General features: G+C 50.8%; 5 protein-coding genes across 5 annotated transcripts; 4 read left to right on the top strand and 1 right to left on the bottom strand.

Moving 5' to 3' along the window:
* Window positions 1-4,162: 4,162 nt before the first annotated feature.
* Window positions 4,163-6,052, top strand: PV06_05553 (uncharacterized protein; the record flags this gene model as incomplete). Its single annotated transcript, XM_016406571.1, has 3 exons — window positions 4,163-4,606; window positions 4,709-5,860; window positions 5,942-6,052. The coding sequence occupies 3 exons, from the start codon at window positions 4,163-4,165 to the stop codon at window positions 6,050-6,052; spliced, it is 1,707 nt and encodes a 568-aa protein (XP_016262175.1).
* A 213-nt stretch (window positions 6,053-6,265) lies between these two features.
* PV06_05552 (acetoacetate-CoA ligase) lies at window positions 6,266-8,663 on the bottom strand (the record flags this gene model as incomplete). Its single annotated transcript, XM_016406570.1, has 9 exons — window positions 6,266-6,837; window positions 6,939-7,295; window positions 7,367-7,431; window positions 7,501-7,625; window positions 7,683-7,763; window positions 7,827-7,965; window positions 8,022-8,197; window positions 8,252-8,349; window positions 8,408-8,663. The coding sequence occupies 9 exons, from the start codon at window positions 8,661-8,663 to the stop codon at window positions 6,266-6,268; spliced, it is 1,869 nt and encodes a 622-aa protein (XP_016262174.1).
* Window positions 8,664-13,020: 4,357 nt separating this feature from the next.
* PV06_05551 (uncharacterized protein) lies at window positions 13,021-14,513 on the top strand. Its single transcript, XM_016406569.1, has 2 exons — window positions 13,021-13,746; window positions 13,823-14,513. The coding sequence occupies exons 1-2, from the start codon at window positions 13,074-13,076 to the stop codon at window positions 14,185-14,187; spliced, it is 1,038 nt and encodes a 345-aa protein (XP_016262173.1). The 5' UTR covers window positions 13,021-13,073; the 3' UTR covers window positions 14,188-14,513.
* A 1,394-nt stretch (window positions 14,514-15,907) lies between these two features.
* Window positions 15,908-16,808, top strand: PV06_05550 (deoxyribose-phosphate aldolase; the record flags this gene model as incomplete). Its single annotated transcript, XM_016406568.1, has 1 exon — window positions 15,908-16,808. The coding sequence occupies one exon, from the start codon at window positions 15,908-15,910 to the stop codon at window positions 16,733-16,735; it is 828 nt and encodes a 275-aa protein (XP_016262172.1). The 3' UTR covers window positions 16,736-16,808.
* A 571-nt stretch (window positions 16,809-17,379) lies between these two features.
* Window positions 17,380-17,739, top strand: PV06_05549 (uncharacterized protein; the record flags this gene model as incomplete). Its single annotated transcript, XM_016406567.1, has 1 exon — window positions 17,380-17,739. The coding sequence occupies one exon, from the start codon at window positions 17,380-17,382 to the stop codon at window positions 17,737-17,739; it is 360 nt and encodes a 119-aa protein (XP_016262171.1).
* Window positions 17,740-18,315: the final 576 nt, after the last annotated feature.

The following is an 18,315-nucleotide window of genomic DNA, read 5'->3' as shown; positions in this document are numbered from 1 at the left end:
ACTGGGACATCATCATGGACGTCCACGTGCACGGGGCCATGAAAACCGCCAGGGCCGCTTGGCCTTTTATGCGGAAACAAAAGTACGGCAGGATCATCAATACCTCATCCAGCTCTGGTCTCTTTGGGAACTTTGGACAGGCCAACTACGCTGCCGCGAAGATGGCCCTGGTGGGGTTCAGCGAGACACTGGCGAAAGAAGGAGCCAAATACAACATCCACTGTAACATCCTGGCGCCTGGGGCCGCGAGTCGTCTCACTCAGACGGTCTGGACGTCGGACATGATGGACGCCATGAAGCCTGACTGGGTCGTGCCGTTGGTTGGCGTGCTGGTCAGCCGGGACTGTCAGGAAACAGGGAGCATCTTCGAGGCGGCCGCTGGCCACTACAGCAAGATTCGGTGGGAGCGGAGCAGAGGTTTCGTCGCCAATCCGGACTCTCTCAGTCCGGATCTGATTCTCGACAATTATTCCAAGATCGCGGACTGGACCGGAGCGGAACACCCAGACAACGCGGCCGGAGCAATGGCTCTCTATGAAAAGGCCAAGTCACTACCAAAGGCAAACGTTCCAAACCCAAGTCAAGTGAGACTCCAGGGCAAGGTGGCGCTTGTCACGGGCGGAGGTGATGGGCTGGGAAGAGCGTACGCTCACGCATTTGCCAAACTGGGAGCCCACGTCGTGGTCAACGATCTGAAGAATGCCGAGAAAGTCGCAAACGAGATCAAGTCGATGGGGGGACAAGCGTCGGCGTTGACCATGTCGGTCGAACAGGGTGAGGAAATTGTGCACAAAATCATCAGCGCCCACGGCAGACTCGACATCCTGGTGAACAATGCGGGTATCTTACGCGACAAGGCATTTGTCAACATGACGGACGAGCAGTGGTTCTCGGTCATGAACGTCCACCTGCGGTCGACCTATCTCATAACTCGTGCCGCCTGGCCGTACATGACGAAGCAAAAGTTTGGGAGGATAATCAACATCACCAGCACGACCGGCATATATGGTAACTTTGGACAAGCCAATTACGCAGCTGCGGTGAGTAGAAAATGACCCTTTCCATTCTTTATCCATCAGCAAGGTCTGCTGGAGTTCTGGATATACTGACACTGCTTCTTCCCCCAGAAATGTGGTATGATTGGTCTCACAAAGACGATCGCGCGGGAGGGAGCCAAGTATAATATCGTCGTCAACGCCGTTGCGCCGTCCGCTGGCACAAACATGACCCGCACAGTGTGGGCAGAGGATTCCGTCAACATTGTCAAACCAGATTACGTTGCGCCCTTGATCGTGGCATTGTGCTCCGAACGACCGCCCGGCACTGGACAACTGTACGAAGCCGGGAGCGGTTGGTTCGCCGCAACGAGATGGCAGAGAGCCAGAGGCGTCGACTTTGAGCACGAAAAGGGCATCCCCAGTGTGGATGAAGTGGCCAGGGTGGGTGTGACCTCTCATTCGCAATCTCGCAGTTACAATGAAAATTACTCACTGTCGGGGTCTAGGTCTTTGGGGAAATCTGCAATTTCGATAATGGAAAAGCGGACAATCCAGAATCGCCACAAGACGGAAGTCGCTACAACATGGGTAATGTCTTGAAGAATCCCAAGATTGTAAGTCTTTTTGCGTTTTGCGTCGGCCGAAGCGCACATATGCTAATATCGAGCAGGCTGCTAGCTTGTCAGAGGAGAATCGGGCCAACAGAAAATACATTTCCAAGATCCAAAACGCCATGGAGATGAAGGACACGCCATCGACCTACACTTACACCGACAAAGATGTCATCTTGTACAACTTGTCTCTCGGCGCCCACCGCAACCAGCTAGATCTGGTCTACGAAAACTCGCCCAACTTCCAAGTCCTTCCGACTTTCGGGATCGTACCGACGTATCACTCCTCGGCGCCTTACGAGATCAAGGACATTGTCCCCAACTACGACCAGCGCATGTTGCTTCACGGCGAGCAATATCTGGAGCTCAAGCAGTTCCCAATTCCGACGTCAGGCACGTTCAAGACCGAGACCCGTCTGTTGGAGGTGGTGGACAAGGGTAACGCGGCGCTCGTGAGGCGGGGGGCCACGACCGTCGACGGTGCCGGAAGGCCGGTGTTTTACAACGAAAGTGTTGCATTCATTCGTGGCGCCGGCGGGTTTGGAGGTCAGAAAACCCCCGCTGATCGTGGCGCGTCGACGGCCACCAACAACCCACCGTCTCGTGCGCCCGACAAGGTGACAGAGGAAAAGACGTCGGAGGACCTCGCGGCCCTTTATCGACTCATGGGCGACAGGAACCCGCTTCACATCGACCCCAAGTTCTCGTCGGTCGGCGGCTTCAAGGTCCCCATCCTCCACGGCCTGGCGACGTTTGGTATCAGTGGGAGGCACGTCTTTGAAGCCTATGGACCCTACAAGAGTATCAAGGTGAGGTTCAGTGGGACCGTCCTGCCGGGTCAGACCATCGTGACGGAAATGTGGAAGGAGGATGGAGGAAGAAAAGTCATATACCGGGCAAAAGTCAAGGAGACCGGCAAGAGTTGTATCAGCAATGCAGCTGTCGAGTTACTTGGTGGCAAGAGTAGTTTGTAACTTCCAGCTTCCAGTACAGTAAGTACAGTAAGAGAATCTGCTCTTTTTGACCATCAAGATTTTGAGTATGGTTCTTTGGACTTCTGCTGTATGTACGTACGTACGTCGTACAAAAACATAGTAGATTACGAGTGCCAAAAGAGTCGCTCCAAAGACGATCACCTCCTTCTACGAGTTGGTGAAGGATGCCCTCGGTATTCGGTGTTCGGGGTTGTGGGGTGAGACGGGTACCCTCGGTGTTCGTCGCCAATAAACTGTTCACAAAGCCTCCATGGTCCGGTTGACTCGGTGACCTTTCTTAACCGTTCCTTCTTGTGTCTGACCTAAGCAGTGTTCCTTACCACCCCAAGGATGGTTTGCTCAGGTCTGGGGTTCTCGTACTTGCGTCGTCGTGCATTCTGATCTGACACCAGGTAGTCATTTGTCCAATTACTGTTGAGCGATTTACTCATTAGTTCCTGGGCAAGAACCTCCGCAAGGCTTTGATCCTTTGGAGAGGGGGCGTCGCTTACCTGGGCATCCCGCTTTTGTATTGCCTCTCGATACAGTATTCCCCGGGAGATTTCTCTTCTCTGACTCTTGTCTCATGCTCGTCAAATCCCTGGTCAGTGGTGATGCTGAGGTAGAGAAAAGGAGCGTTGGACCCCCGGAGACTGATCTGGTTCCCCGGATTCTATGCTTCCTCCTACGGGGTAACCGCTACTACAACCACTCAACCCCCACCTTATGGTTTCGTTTCGATCTAAAGGTATTCTCTGTTCATCACAAAACATACACCAACATCCCTCATGGATTTCTCGGCCGTGAAAAGTTCTCCTGTGGTGCAGGTAAAATTGACTAACGCCTGTGGGAACTGTCGCGATCGAAAAGTAAAATGTAAGCGAAGATGATCTTTTCCTTGTATCGACGGCTGAATGCATTGCTCTGTAGGTAGTGGAGGTCATCCATGCAAGACCTGTGACAGGCAACAAACAGCATGCGTCTATCCAATATCACGACGGGGGAAGCGCGCCAGGACAGGGTCAACGTCCAGACCAGATTTACGGCCAAATACCACCAAACCTGTAGCAGGTGATGGCGCTAGTCTTTCACAACCAAATCTCATCAAATCTATACCAAGCAACGGTGGTGGTCTTTCACAACCAAAAGCAATATTGCCTCCGACACCTTCATACACGACGTCTGACATCTACGAAGAACAACGAGGAGAAACCATGTCAGCATCAACCGATATAATATCACCGACGAACGTGCTTAATGTGCGCGGTATCAGCAGAATACCACCGAACTTTTCTTCCGCCGGAACACCAACAAATATGAAATCGTTGACACAGGATCAGCACGACACCGACGAGAGTGTCATTCCTCTTCACCGAGTGTATTGGGAACGTAAGTACTACTTCTTCTCACTTTGCTTTCCTATAGCAACACTATAAAATCGAAATGTTGTTCGGCTTCCACTCTCTTGGAGCAGTCCATCACTCATTGACCGTTTGAAATTTTTTCTTGAACAGATCATGGGCCTTGCTCTTGGGCGTCCATCTGCTCTCAACCAGGAATTAAATGGATCAGCAATAGAATGGGTACGGATGAATACGTCGAGGTGGCGCACAACCTTCCTCGAACGTGGAGCCGTCGACTGAAGATGAAGCGTTTCAAAAGCCTCAAGACAAAGTACCCGGAGCCAGACGAAGCCACGGCCTGGACCTACGTCAAGGCGTACTTTGAAGAGTCCTACGACGCCGTGTTTGGGACGGTACATCGACCGAGTTTCGAGAGTCGCCTGCGTGCTCATTTCGCTCGGGCTGACGACTCCCCTCAGACCCACGACGCTCCTTGGTTCGCGTTGCGCAACACCGTCTACGCATCCGGATGTAGGGCTCTGCTTTCCAAAAACACCTCGGTATCATTCATCGCCGCAAACACCAAAAGTCACCAATACTTCATGAATGCAATGTCGGTGTTTGGTGAAATGTTATTTGGTCGGTCTGGGTTTACTGCGCTACAGGCGATTGTCCTTATGGTGAGTAGGTCCTTGGATCTCTCATGAGAAGCAGTGTGTTTTTCTCTCTCTTTTTTGGTGATTCACGCGTAATGATTAACCCTATTTTCTTTTCTTGGATAGGGCTTCTACGCAGAGGTGTTGGGAAGTCCCGCCATCGAATATCCTCTAGCCAGTAACGCCGTACAACTGGCACTGGCGAGAGGCCTTCACCGCTCTCCGGCACGATCGTGGAACCTGCCCGAAGCGGACGTCTTGACGAGGAACTGGCTATGGTGGACCATTTATTGCCTCGAAAAACAAATCGTGTTTCGTAGCGGGAGGCCCTCTCTCATCGACGACGAAAACATCAGTACCCCTATCCCGACCAAGGCACCCCCAGGTAGTACCATCGACGTCGAGACGTTGACATTGATCGTCAAGCACGCTCAAATCTCCAGCCAAATCTCCCGACGGATCATGTCCGTCAAAGCTCCCCGTCAACCAGTGACCAAAGCCATTCAGACGATCCAAGACATCCACCAACAACTCGAGACACTTTTCGAGTCGATCCCGTCGTGTCTGAAGGAGAAGGATAATTATCCGTCTACCGCCCGTCGGAACCAAAGCATCTACCTTCATTTCGCCATCTGGGGAAGTTTCATGGCAACTCACATAATGTTCTTTTACCCTTGGTTCTCGGCGAGGTACCATCACCACGATGTACAGCACGGTGGCGGCGACGTCGACCCAGACCATCCGGCTTCGGAAAAGTTGGACTCGATGATACAGGACCAGATCAAAAGGTCGGCCGAGGTGGTGGCCAACGCGGCCAGAAAGATCATCTTGACCGCGAGGGCCACCACGACTGACGCAAACACCCCCATGTGGTTGGCCTTTTACTATCCGATTTACGCCCACGCGAATCTTTTGGTTTACGTCCTGATGGACCCTTCGAGGGAAACCGCGGCGGGGGATTTGGCTTTACTGGACGTGTGCGCAGGTCACTTTGCTTTCATCGAACTCATCACCGATTCGGAGATTTCTTTTCACTTCCCCCGTGATTCGGTCGCTCTCTGTTCCAAGACCGTCAGGGCCGCGGCGGCGAGGAAGACAAACATTGACGGAGTCGAAGTCGTCGATAGTACAACACAAGATAATAACGTCACTTGCCCTACTACTCCTCAAGCCACAAATCGCGTGGGTGGGATGGGTGTAACGGGAGATGGTTTGATCCAGTTCGGAGACGTCGACACTGGTGGTGGTGACTTCGATCCTCCTCGGTCTATACCTTCGGTAAGTGGGTTCCTGTTCGAAATGATTGCCCTCTTCGGGATTTATAGGTATAACTGACATTTCTTGGTAATCATGTTTTAGACTGACATGTTTGATGTCATGGATTTTGATATCGGGGCGTTTGATATCTTTTCTTCCATAGACATATGTGATGACCTAGTTGACCCAGCATTGACTGGATTATTTGATTGACTGTTCGACTATGACTCCTAAGGGTACCACTACACTGGTCAGTGGTACATACATTTACGTATATCATGCGGCATACCTAGGTCTTTATCCATACAAATATGATATGTGAAGTCAATTCTATTCTCTTTCATCTAGCTTTGTAGCTTTCTATTCTGTATTCTCACGACTCTCTCCCAACGTTTCTGACATGGAAATGTATACGGATCACCAGTCTCACAACTTGGCCTTCACCCCCTCTGCCTTTGCATTCTCCAACAACTTTTCCAGATGATGAAATTTCTCAAATTGTTTCAACATGGCCACTTCCTGCTGGTTGAGTCTCTGTTTTGTCGTGGCGCTCGCCCCACTGTTGACCACCGCCTTGACTTGGATCTCCATCTTCTTGCCGTTGACATTATATGGAATCTCGGCGACTTGAAAAATGTGAGACGGGACGTGACGGCGAGTGAGGTCCGTGGCTATTTGTTCTCGAATACGTCGATCGAGGTCCCTCGGCGGAAAGAGAGATGTGGTGGTGGTAGTTGTATTGTCGTCGTGAGACCGACACTTGATAAACAACAAAACACGTTCCGTCGAGTCAGAAAACGACGGTGACGTACGCTGTTGACCCACGACGATGGAGTCGGCAATGTCGTCGGCGAATTTTGGCGTGGACAAGATATTGTAGATTTCGGAACTGCCAAAACGGACGCCGGACGGATTGAGGGTCCCGTCGCTTCGTCCCAGGACGTAGATCCCGTTTGTTTCAGGGTTGACTCTCATGAAGTCCCCATGTGTCCATACGTCTGTTCCAGTTGCAACTCTTTTGTGTCAGAATAGATGTATGAAGTAAGAGGAGGTTGGCTTTTGTAAATCATTGAGGGTGAACCAGGGAATTAATACGCACGTGGAAATCCTTCAAAGTACGCCGCGTGATACCGTTTCTTGTCCGGATCCCGTAAAAACATGGCAGGCATGTTGGGAAACGGTTTTCGACACACGAGCTCACCTGCCTCCCCTTCCGGGACCGGTGTGCCGTCGGGTGAGAAGGCGGCAATGTCCATGCCGAGTGCCTTGACGGATATTTCGCCAGGGTAGGAAGGTAGAGAACGTGTGCCGTGCATAAAAGAGCCGCAGAGCTCGGTGCCTCCCGAGAACCCTATCTGGCACACCGGTCCGAACGCTTCGATGAGCCAGGTTGCAAGAGCAGGCGTTAAGACGGCACCGGTGGAGAAGATGGTGTGAAGGTCGTTTGCGTATTTTCCTAAAGATTCGACGGTCAGCAGGGCCTTTGAGGGTATATCGGCATATAGGAGGAAAGAGAAGCAGACTCACTAGGTTTGACATTTCGTTTCTGAAGTTCATCGTAGTATCGTGGACCAGCACCGAAAGCGGTGACACTGTTGATAGACTCAGCAAAGGCTTGTGGGTGCAGGCTGTACAGCTTGGGACAATATAGTGGAACTTACCCGTTGGCAAAAACTGCCTTGAGAAAATCGTCGGGGTTGGGGTAGAATGGTGAACCGTCATATAGAACCATGGTAGATTTGCAAAAGAGGGCGCCAATCGATATGTTCCAGAGGGTCCATCCGATCTAGTTCGGTTGTCAGTATGTCAAGGATAACAAATAACGGATGTACTGGACACTCACATTGCTGAAGTGGAAATGCACATCCTCGGGTCCAAACCCGTTGTGGAGCTTATGTTCCTTGTATCCGTTCAACACAAGACCCTGTAAATTAGAGAGAGCAAACCGTCAGTTTATGGCTCCTACAATTGGGAGGTATTGACATACACCATGTGAGTGAACGATGCCTTTAGGTGTTCCTGTTGTACCGGAAGAAAACATCACGACAAGTGGTGTGTTGAAGGGCACCTGTTCGAACTTGAGAGGTGACTTGGGCGCTTTCTTGATAAAGTCATCGATACTAGTGCTGCAGTATGTACCATCAGCACAACTCCGCAGAAGGGTATCTAACAATGCACTAACCATCGACTCTTCACCCTTCTTGTGTCTCCGATAATGACTGTTGCGCACGAGTTGGACAAGTTGCTCGTGCAGCTATCAATTTTGGTTGAGATATCGACCTTTTTACCATTATACCAATACGTCGATTCTGCAAAAAGGAGCTTGGGTTCGAGCTGAACAAGTCGATCACTCAATGCCTAGATTGCGGTTAGGGACTATGGACTGTCGCAATCTTTGGGTAAAAATCGTACCTTTTCTCCAATATCTGTGGCAAAGGAGGAAAATACGCATCCTACAGAAGCAGTTGCGAGGAGGAGCGCCAGCGAACGTGCACAGTTTCCTCCTATCACTTCTAGATGTTAGAGTCCATAGACTGTGACCAAGAGAATGAATAAAGGAGTGCGTACAAGTGACGGCGTCCCCTTTCCTTAGTCCTGCGGCACGTATACCAGAGGAGTACACCGAGACAAGATCTCGAAGCTGCGTCCATGTATACTTTCGAGGCGTCCAGAGGCATTGCTCGTCCATGTCGACGATGGCGAGTCGATCCTCATCTCCGCACAGCATATTCTCAGCGAAATTTAGTCTCGCGTCCTCGAAGAATTTGGGAAACTGGTCGATAGGGATGTTTTCGTCAATAGCGTGTGAATATGTGAGCTCCATTGCACATCGCTTTGTGGGGCCTCAAGACTTATCTTGGTCGGGTGGATGGAGGCTTTGATTTTTCCAAACCGCCATAGTGACATCCAGAATTCATTCATTCGATTGATTGAGAAGGTGTGTAGGTCTTCGAATGTATCTGTAAGTCGGGTTTCATGGTCAGCACTCAACTCCGTAAGATACTGTCGTATCCTGTGGCTGTAAGTGTGATGATGGTACTCACTCAGCCGCAGGCCATGGCTCTGATTGACGTAGTCTTTGAAGTCATCCAAGGGTGTCCGCAAGCCTCCCGGAGGGATATACGCAGGAGTAATCGCCATTGTTACCACTGAATCTCAGGATTGCTGTTGTCAGCTCGTAGGGATGATCAAATGAAATGAACAAAAAGACATGAAGTATTCCCCGAATGTCGGCCACATAAGTATTGGTTCGTAAAGCGACAACGCTGGCCTTAGTCCTATTGTGCAACTAGTTCGATCCTTTGTTTTCGTCCAAAGACATCACGAATCGTCCATTTCCGATATCATGGTCTTCAAATATTTCCCAAACGCATGGAATACTGTTGACATTTGCGGAGAGACTATGGAGAACGAAAACCCCACCGAAGCCGAAGTGACCGAGGAGTTCCACTAGGCTCCCCGAAGGCCAGCGCTCGGACCGACCTTTTTTTTGTACGAGGATGGGAATCTGGACACCATGGTCCGAGACTCAAGAATCAAGAGGTAACTCTTGAGACTATGTCATCGAATCCAAGCCATGGTCCGATATGTACCGGAAGTCGTACACTAGCCAGGAGTGCATCCTCCGCTGTGCTTCAGCCTCCGAGGTCGGTATAGCAGCTAATCAGCTAGTGAGATTGATCCTCAGCATATCACACGTCATTGAAGCGAGCTGATGACAGGCCTAGAAATGGTTCAGGGAAGATTATATTAAGCTCAACGACCGGGCTCTGGACAAGCAACTTAGTCACCGGGTAAATCAGTGGGGGTGGGGAGCCGGACCCAGAAGTGAGTGTGACTCCAGTAATTGATTTTATGAATCCCATATCGAAGCCTTCATACGCTGTACCAGTCGAAGCCCGTGCACTGCACGAAGACATCTTAGGTCTTCAGTGATTAGAAAGAGACGTCGAGAAAGAATAGTAGTCAAAGGAAGACTGGCCTAAAGTATAAGTCCTCCGGGGTACTTGATCCCTCTGCGGCGTCCCAGCCAGATGACCGATCGTACGTGAATAGCCCGGGACCTGCTCGCGAGATGTGATTCTTCTGTAAACCCGGCGAAAGAGAAACGGGAGGCCTCTTCAAGGCTTTTTGACGCAGAGCAGTCATCCCCAAGGGATGCCCAGGTACCTCAGTGTCTTGCGTCAGTGACGAAGAAGTCTTTCTGTCCAATGGCCGAAAACAATGCCATTGAATTAACACAAATCCAGCTCTCAAGAGTGCTTTTCCCAGAACGATCATCTCCGATTAATCTCCCAACGTTTTCATCGAAGTTCTTTTTTTTAAACCAGAATTGAGGAGCAGAGGATTTCGGCTCGGATTCGGGCCGGAGAAGATGAGGGGAAAAATGCATGAAACGTGATGCATCATTTCGACATCCATGCACATTATCCTCTAAGTCGGATAGTTATTCGCGATGGCAGGGAAACCGTTACAAGAGTTCAATCTCTTTATCAACGGAAAAGAAGCCAAGGGTCGTGGCCCGAGGGAAGAGACGTTGAATCCATACACTGGCAAACCATGGGCGACGGTGGCACAAGCATCAGTCGAAGATGTTGACGAGGCGGTCAAAGCTGCTCTTGCAGCGTCTCTCTCATGGGGGAGAACAACTGGCTACCATCGGTCCAAGTTGATGCTCCGACTCTCAGATCTCATCGAAGAGGAAGCAGAGAACCTGTCGACCATTGAAAGCTTGGACAATGGCAAAATTCGTCGCGAGACAAAAGCCCAAATGCACTTTGCTGCCAGGTGCTACCGATTTTTTGCTGGTATGGCGGATAAACTGGTTGGCGAAGTCAAACCCATGGACAACCCCAGCGTCTTCGACTATACTCTACGAGAACCGTATGGGGTTTGTGCCTTGATAACGCCATGGAACAGCCCAGTGGCCATCCTCGCCAACAAGCTTGCACCATGTCTTGCCACTGGCAACACAGCAGTCGTCAAACCTAGTGAGTTCACCACGGCGAGCACATGCTATTTCGCAAAGATCGTCGAGCGGGCAGGCTTCCCGCCCGGTGTCTTCAACGTGGTATCTGGGAAGAGCGATATAGGCAGAGCCCTTGTGACACACCCTGGCGTCAGCCGTGTGAGCTTCACGGGGAGCGTTGGCGTCGGTCGAATCATAGCCAGACAAGCCGCTGAAAACATCGTTCCGGCCATCTTGGAGCTCGGGGGGAAGTCAGCTAACATCATTCTCGACGATGCTAACCTCGATCGCGCGATCCCTGGCTGTGTGGCAGGAATCTTTGCGGCGTCCGGACAGACATGTATCGCGGGGTCAAGGTTGTTGGTCCACCGATCAATCCAGGACAAGGTCGTTGAAGGTATTGCGGCCAGCATCAAAAACATCAAGTTCGGAGACCCTCTAGACCTGACCACAGACATGGGCCCTGTTGCACATCAGGGACAACGTGAATCCATCTTGCGCCACATCGACCAGGCCGAACAGGATGGAGCGAAACTCGTGGCGGGCGGAAGAGCTGCCAGCGACGAACTGGGCGGGTTGTGTGTTGCACCCACGATTTTCACCAACGTTGACCCGAAAGCTAGCCTCGCTCAGACTGAAGTCTTTGGGCCCGTCCTTGCGGTAATTCCCTTTGATACTGAGGATGAGGCTGTCCAGATCGCCAACGGCACCATGTTTGGCCTCGCTGCTGGTGTGTGGACAAACAACCTCCGCAGAGCGCACACCTTTGCAGCTCGCATCAAGGCTGGCCAAGTTTGGGTGAACACATATCGTTCCGCTGCTGCCATGGCACCCTTTGGTGGCTTAGGTCAGAGTGGAGTGGGAAAAGAGCGTGGGACAGAAGCACTCTTGGAGTATACACGGGTCAAAAATGTCATGATTGATTTGAGTGACGATGTGCGGGATCCGTTCATGATGAAAGTTTAGATGCCATGCAATACCTCTGGTGAAGCTGAATTTGTCGCATCAGCACCCATCCTTGTAATGGATTTAGTTGAACTTATCTGAATGGCCCTTTCTTTACCTGTGGTGATTCAAGCCCTCAGTTCAGATCAGAAGTCATGTGGTAGACCATCAATTCGAGCATAGCATCGCATGCGGTCTGCAACACCACTAGATGCTGCTGCTGCTGCTCAGGTTATTTTCCAGACGTCCAAATCCAATATGACCGATCTAGATTTAGCGTCGACCAGGACATGCTGAAGTAAACTGCTCATCCGAGTCGAGTCGAGCTTTCACCATGTGAATACTGTTCCTCCAACAGTTAGGTTTTGATTTTTCACAAAGGACAAGGTGTGGCAATCACTAGGACCCTCCATGTCGATTATGATAAGAGTTCGGCGGCGCCTCGCAAGTCCGATAATTCATTAAACTATGGCGGAAGTTGATATACGGCGAACAGAGTGGAGAACTCAAGATAGGTATTGTCTACAAAACGATGAGATATCTATTTTCTCTGTCCTCATCATCACGGCAAGCCACCGTGTATCTGACGCGATATACACAGATCAGAATCTTCCAATTCCAAGAGAAGAATGCCGCGAGAAAATATCACTAAGGATTTGCAGGTGTCGAGCTTGGGTTGTGCCAAAAAAGCTTGAGGAAAGCCTTGTTCGAACCTGTCAGCCTATCGCCATAGGAACAAAGTCTTTGAGCTCGACAATTATGAGGTCCGAGCCCTTATTGAAGTTTGACACGGACATCCTTTCATGAATGACAGATTTCTCCGCCAACGAATCTTTTAATATGTCTTGTCTCTTACATTATTAACTTCGACTTCCGGGTTTACTATGAGGCTAGACTCTATCTAGGATTGCTGTCCATGCTTTTGAAGTTTCCCCCTTCTGCATCGAGCCACTGCAGCCTCAGGTTGGCTTTTTGTTGGGCCAAAATAACCAATAAATCTCAGATTATGCCTGTTTGTCACAAAACTCAAGCACGGGCGTGCAAACTTCTCCCCCGAACTAAACGGCTGTGTTGTTGTTGGGAGTCTGGGTACAGATAGCATCACTGTTTACAAACCAATAGTTCACCAGAGCCCCACGAAAAGATATACCGGGGAGAAGGGATATGACCTTAGAAGTTCATTGGAAGGTAGGTGAGAGAGGTATAAACACAGCGCGCCCGTGTCGACACGCCATATGATATTCGTTGTCCACCCTAATTATATATACTCTGTCATACTCGTGAGGGCTCTCAACAAGGACGTACCGGCGTCCAAGTAAGATGATGTTTTCCAGTCGCTGTATTCCGGGGGCTCTTCTACTGTTGAGCAGTGGGGTCAGTGCCTGCTCTCGGGTGACTTACCATGCCAACGTCGACGACCGTATCACGGTCGGTCGGTCGATGGATTTTGTGGCCTCGACCAATTCAAGCATCTACATCTTCCCAGCTGGTATTGAGCGCAATGGTTCCGTCGAAGCCAATCCCCTGCGGTGGACCTCGAAGTACGGCAGTATGGTGGCAACAATGTACGATAAAGTCACCATCGACGGCATCAACTCCGCAGGTCTGACCGGTAGCATACTCTACCTCGGACCCAGCGACTACGGGGCGCGCAACACCTCACGCCCGGGTGTAGCCATCGGCGCCTGGCTTCAGTACTACCTCGACATGTACGACACGGTTGCGGGGGTGGTCGCGGACCTGAACTCGACGAATCTACAAGTCGTAACGGCGACGCTGGTCACCGGGGTCTCATCCGTCGGCCATATCACTCTGACGGACAAGTCGGGAGACAACCTCATCATCGAGTATCTGAACGGGCAGCTCACTATACACCACGGCCAACAGTACCAGGTCATGACGAATGATCCCACCTATGACGAGCAAATTGCCATCTGGGAATACTGGACACCCATGTCGAACTATTCGCTGCCCGGGACAGGAACTCCAGCAGGTATGTCGTGTGAACTTGTGACTTTGACTTTTTCAAACACCGAACAAGTGTGCTGACAAGACTTTCACGGCTCTAGACCGCTTTGTCCGACTTTCCTACTATAACACGATAACGGCTGACTCTCCGGGTTTGATGGCTTCGGTCGCGACCACGGCCGCCATGATTCGAGCAGTCAGCGTCCCCTTCGTCCCCAAAAGTCAGATCAACGCCGGTCTAGACGTGTGGCCGACTCTCTGGAGAACTTATTACGACCTCCAGGATATGGTCTTCTTCTACGAGAGTTCCGTCGTGCCCATTTCTATCTTCATGTATCTAAAAGACTATGATCTGAGCAAAACTGGGACCGTCAAACGTTTGGACCTTGCCGATACAGATTGGAATGAGCTGTACGGTGACATGAAAGGCAATTTCACCGATGCGAAGATTTTCACGCCTGTTTGATCAAATAATATCAGACGACCGGGATAAACAATGGCTTTGCACATCTTTACAAAACCTTGTTCGGCAGCGGGTGATCGGGACCCGGCGAGCCAGTGGCAGCAAACTCGCATGCAAGCGTGTGGTGGACCATCGAGAACCAGAAGAGAGTGGTGAGACAGGGTCGATGATTACGATTGATTTCGAACGATTCGAGAGTCGGGCATTTTTCATTTTCTACCTTGTGGGATCTGTTAATCCAGGTGCTATGTGCATATCCAGGCACCCACACAGTCCTAGCTTCTTAATACTAAGTATTTGTACAGGGTACATTGGAAATAAGACTTCTTTCTTCACTGTTCGTTCGATTTTAATAGCAACTCTCCCTATCTGGACCGGTAAGATTCCGAGTCGGTAAGAAACAAGTATCATGGTACAGGTAACTTCCCGACAGCGATCACAAAATCGTCGCGATCGATTCGTAGACGGCTCTGATAATATCGTCAATCGAGTCACCACTATCCAGGAAGACAAGGTGAGAGTGCAATGCCATGAGAAGAGGATACTCAGTCAACAGCAGGGTTGCCAGAAGATTTAGACAGAATGAGGTGATGTAAATCAATGATCAGAATGTCAATTGGGAGATAAGATAGACCTACGTTTTAAAATGCACTGGTACAGTAATCTTCCGAGACCTGATTTTCGAACTTTCCGCTTCGGCAGTCTCTAACCGCCCCCGACGTTTTCGCAGAAAGAGCTGAATATCGATGAACAGGCATGTTATTCCGCTAGCGTACTCGCCATAGGGGGCGAGGAGCTGACTTGGCTTTGAAGATTCGACTGCCTGAGGCAATTTCAACGTTGTCAGTTTTGCGCCCGGTCTCCTGGTTGCTGTCGTCCAGGCGTTGCTGCTTGCGAATCTTGATGTGTGTATGACTACTATCGACCTGGGATGACTTGCGATATATTCGACTCTGGCTCGAGCTCAAAGCAGACATGGACGATCTGTATCTCACTGCACCCATGTCAGAAGTCATATATCATCCAGAAAAGTGGTGGTGCAAAACTCGACTTACTTTCAACTTGAGCCCGCGACAGCACAGACACGCATTTCCAGACTTTTTTTTGGCAACCGACGCTTCCTGCTGCGCAGTTCGCGTAGTCTGCTCTGGGCCAGTCCCGGCTCCGTCCAATCTGTTTAACAGCAGTAGCGCAAACCGCCTAAGAATTTTCAGATCCTCTGCGAGGCTGCAGTCTCGCTTGCAGGATTTAACCTCATGAAGCACCGGATGTCACGGGCAGAGAATTTATGAGGGAAAATCTCAGCTTCCCACCCGCCGGATGGATGATGTTGGCGTCGAGCCTGATGCTTTGAATCGAGATCTCCGCCGCCTCCGGCGGAGCATTGGAGCCACTTCGGAGCGTGGACGGCCTGATTTCTCGAACCGGAAATACGTTCCACCGGAGGATCATCTTGGCCACTGGGGACCGGAGAATCTGATCCCGATTTGCTCAACCGCCCACCAGAAGGCGCCCAACTGCTGGGGACGGATTACTTTGTGGCATTTCGGTGTGGTGGCAGTCGGCTTGACTTCTCAACAGGAAGACTTTCCACATTTTGCGGTTGAATCGCCCGTCATTGTCCATGGAGGGATAGATATAAGAGAGTTCGGTTCGAATCGCCATCGTTGCGATATTCTGCAGTCGAACCAGGCACCATACCTTTATCACGTTCGCCGTCAACATGCCTTCCACAGTCTCCGAACAACCCACGGCGGGCGGCTCGGCGTCAACAAACTCGATTACCGTTACACTAGGCCAGCTGGCTAAAATGATCGATCACTCTCTCCTGCACCCCACAATGACTGACGCAGATATCCTGACCGGACTCGAGATCGCAAAGAAATACGGAGTGGCTACAGCCTGCGTGAAGCCGTATCTCATTCCAATGGTCGTGGAAGAACTTGAAGGGTCAGGAGTGCTAGTGTGCCCCGTCATCGGCTTCCCGCACGGGAATAGCACCACAAAAGTGAAGGTGATCGAAGCTGAGCAGGCCGCCGAGGCTGGAGGCAAGGAAATTGATATGGTCATCAATATTGGCAAAGCGCTAGGTGGGGATTGGGACTATGTCACTGAAGAGATCCGTCTCATCAACGAGGCAGTCGTCCAACGTGGCGCAATCCTCAAAGTGATTTTCGAGAACGACTATCTCCAAGAAGAGCACATCATTCGGCTGTGCCAGATTTGCTCCGACCTAGACGTGGCATTCGTCAAAACCTCGACTGGATACGGTTTTGTCAAGCAGCCCGACGGAAGATACAGCTACAAAGGCGCCACTGTGCCGCACTTGAAGCTTATGAGAAAACACTCGAAGCCCAGCGTCCAAGTGAAAGGTGCTGGTGGCATTCGGACTCTCGATGATCTCCTTCACGTCATGTCTCTCGGTGTGACGAGAATCGGTGCAACCGCAACCGTGCAAATAATGGAAGATGCACGAAAAAGAGGCATTACAGATGAACCGACGACTGTGAGCTTCGTGCCAATTGCAGCCGGACAACCTGGAGGCTATTAGCTGAAGCCATGTTGGCGGATTACGGTCTTTTAGCTGGGTGTTTGGCGGACTCAGGGTCCCTCGAGAAATAGAGTAATAGGGGCTACCAAAACTTTGCAAATACATCGGTTGCTCTGATACGAATCGAGGATCTACCCGCTCTCGCGAGAGGAGAGAGTCGGGGGGCGTCTCTCCTTTTGGATTAAGTGCAGCCACGAAACGCAGGCCGATGAGTTTCATCGGGGTACAATATTAAATAAACCCTGAAGAAATAGCGCCGAGCGGATTGTCTGAATATCATGGTGAATGACGATTGTAAACTTGCGAACATGAGTCGATGAGGGTCGCGCCCGCCAAAAAGACACAGTGAGTGTTTTTGGGCAAACACCGCGATTCGCGGTCAAGATTTTCGTTGTATGCTTCTGCTACCAGCGACGCAACACGGATCAGATCGCACAGGGCCCATTTTCGTCTTGAGTTTTCAATGCCGACCTAGCTTCACAGCTTTATCAACTAAATGCAGGTTATGATTATGTCGCCACCTCTGTCCGGGCGAGGCCGTGGTAATTACTTTTGAGAATTGTCCATGAAGAAGTCCGACATTTGACCTCCAGTCGGGATACGGAAGTCGTCAGCGGACAGCTTCCTTGGCGGCCACACGTAAAATGGTCAGTCCTGGGACCTTTCTTCTCTCTCCACATGTCATACGAGGTCTCCAAACCGTGGCCGATTTACATGCCAATGGCGATGTCCACGCGGATCACGTTCAGAAGACCTTTCTGGAGATCCAGGAGGCCGTCAGAAACGAGGCGAGTGTGGGCGAATGCGGTTGGCTGGTTGGTCTCAAGTTTCGTGGTCATTTCATCAGGTTGTGCCGCTTACACATTGGAACAGGAAATGTTTACCACCTATATAGAAAGCGTACCGTGGTCGGAATAACGGCACAAATGTTTGCACAGCTGAATGGCATCAACGTCATCTCGTTTTACCTGCCAAGCTCGTTGTCCGCGGCCGGTTTTCAGTGAAAGGAAGTCTTTGTTATATACGGCGGCAAATGCCTTGCCCTATACAGCAGCGACCATGGCAACTTGGTGGCTCGCAGATCGATGGGCCAGACGGCCTCTCCTCATACTCGGTGGTGAGCGAATCCTGGCCAGTCTTGCCCGACAGAGCTGACGCATCATCCAGGCATCTCCATGGCCATTGCCCTCGGTGTCATGTGTGTGTTCTCACAAGTTTCTCTCGGAGTCAACACCAAGGCAAACGGAATGTATGCTTTTGTCGTCATCTACAACGTCATCTATGGGTTCACTTGGGGGCCGATACCGTGGCTACTTCCTGCGGAAGTATTCCCTCTGCGGGGAGAGCCAAAGGCATGGCACTTTCAACTTGTAGCAATTGGATCTTCAACTTTCTCATCGGCATGTCATCACCCGATGCCTTTGCCGGTATTCATGGTTATTATTATGTAATCATTGCTGGCTTTTGTTTGTTTTCGACCGGTCTGGTCTACTTCTACTACGTTGAAACGGCAAATCATACATTGGAAGAGATCTCGCTTGCCTTTGGCGACAAGGCTTTCGTGGATGACGATGCTGAAG

The sequence above is a fragment of the Exophiala oligosperma genome, assembly GCF_000835515.1.
Source record: "Exophiala oligosperma strain CBS 72588 unplaced genomic scaffold supercont1.5, whole genome shotgun sequence".
NCBI lineage: Eukaryota > Fungi > Ascomycota > Eurotiomycetes > Chaetothyriales > Herpotrichiellaceae > Exophiala > Exophiala oligosperma.
This window is presented reverse-complemented; position numbering and strand designations above follow the sequence as displayed.

Bases quoted from the DNA above. Each gene is read 5' to 3' on its own strand.
- PV06_05551 (XM_016406569.1), top strand. From the start codon at position 13,074: ATGATGTTTTCCAGTCGCTGTATTCCGGGGGCTCTTCTACTGTTGAGC. The intron at 13,747-13,822 runs GTATGTCGTGTG...TCACGGCTCTAG, and splicing joins CGGGACAGGAACTCCAGCAG to ACCGCTTTGTCCGACTTTCC.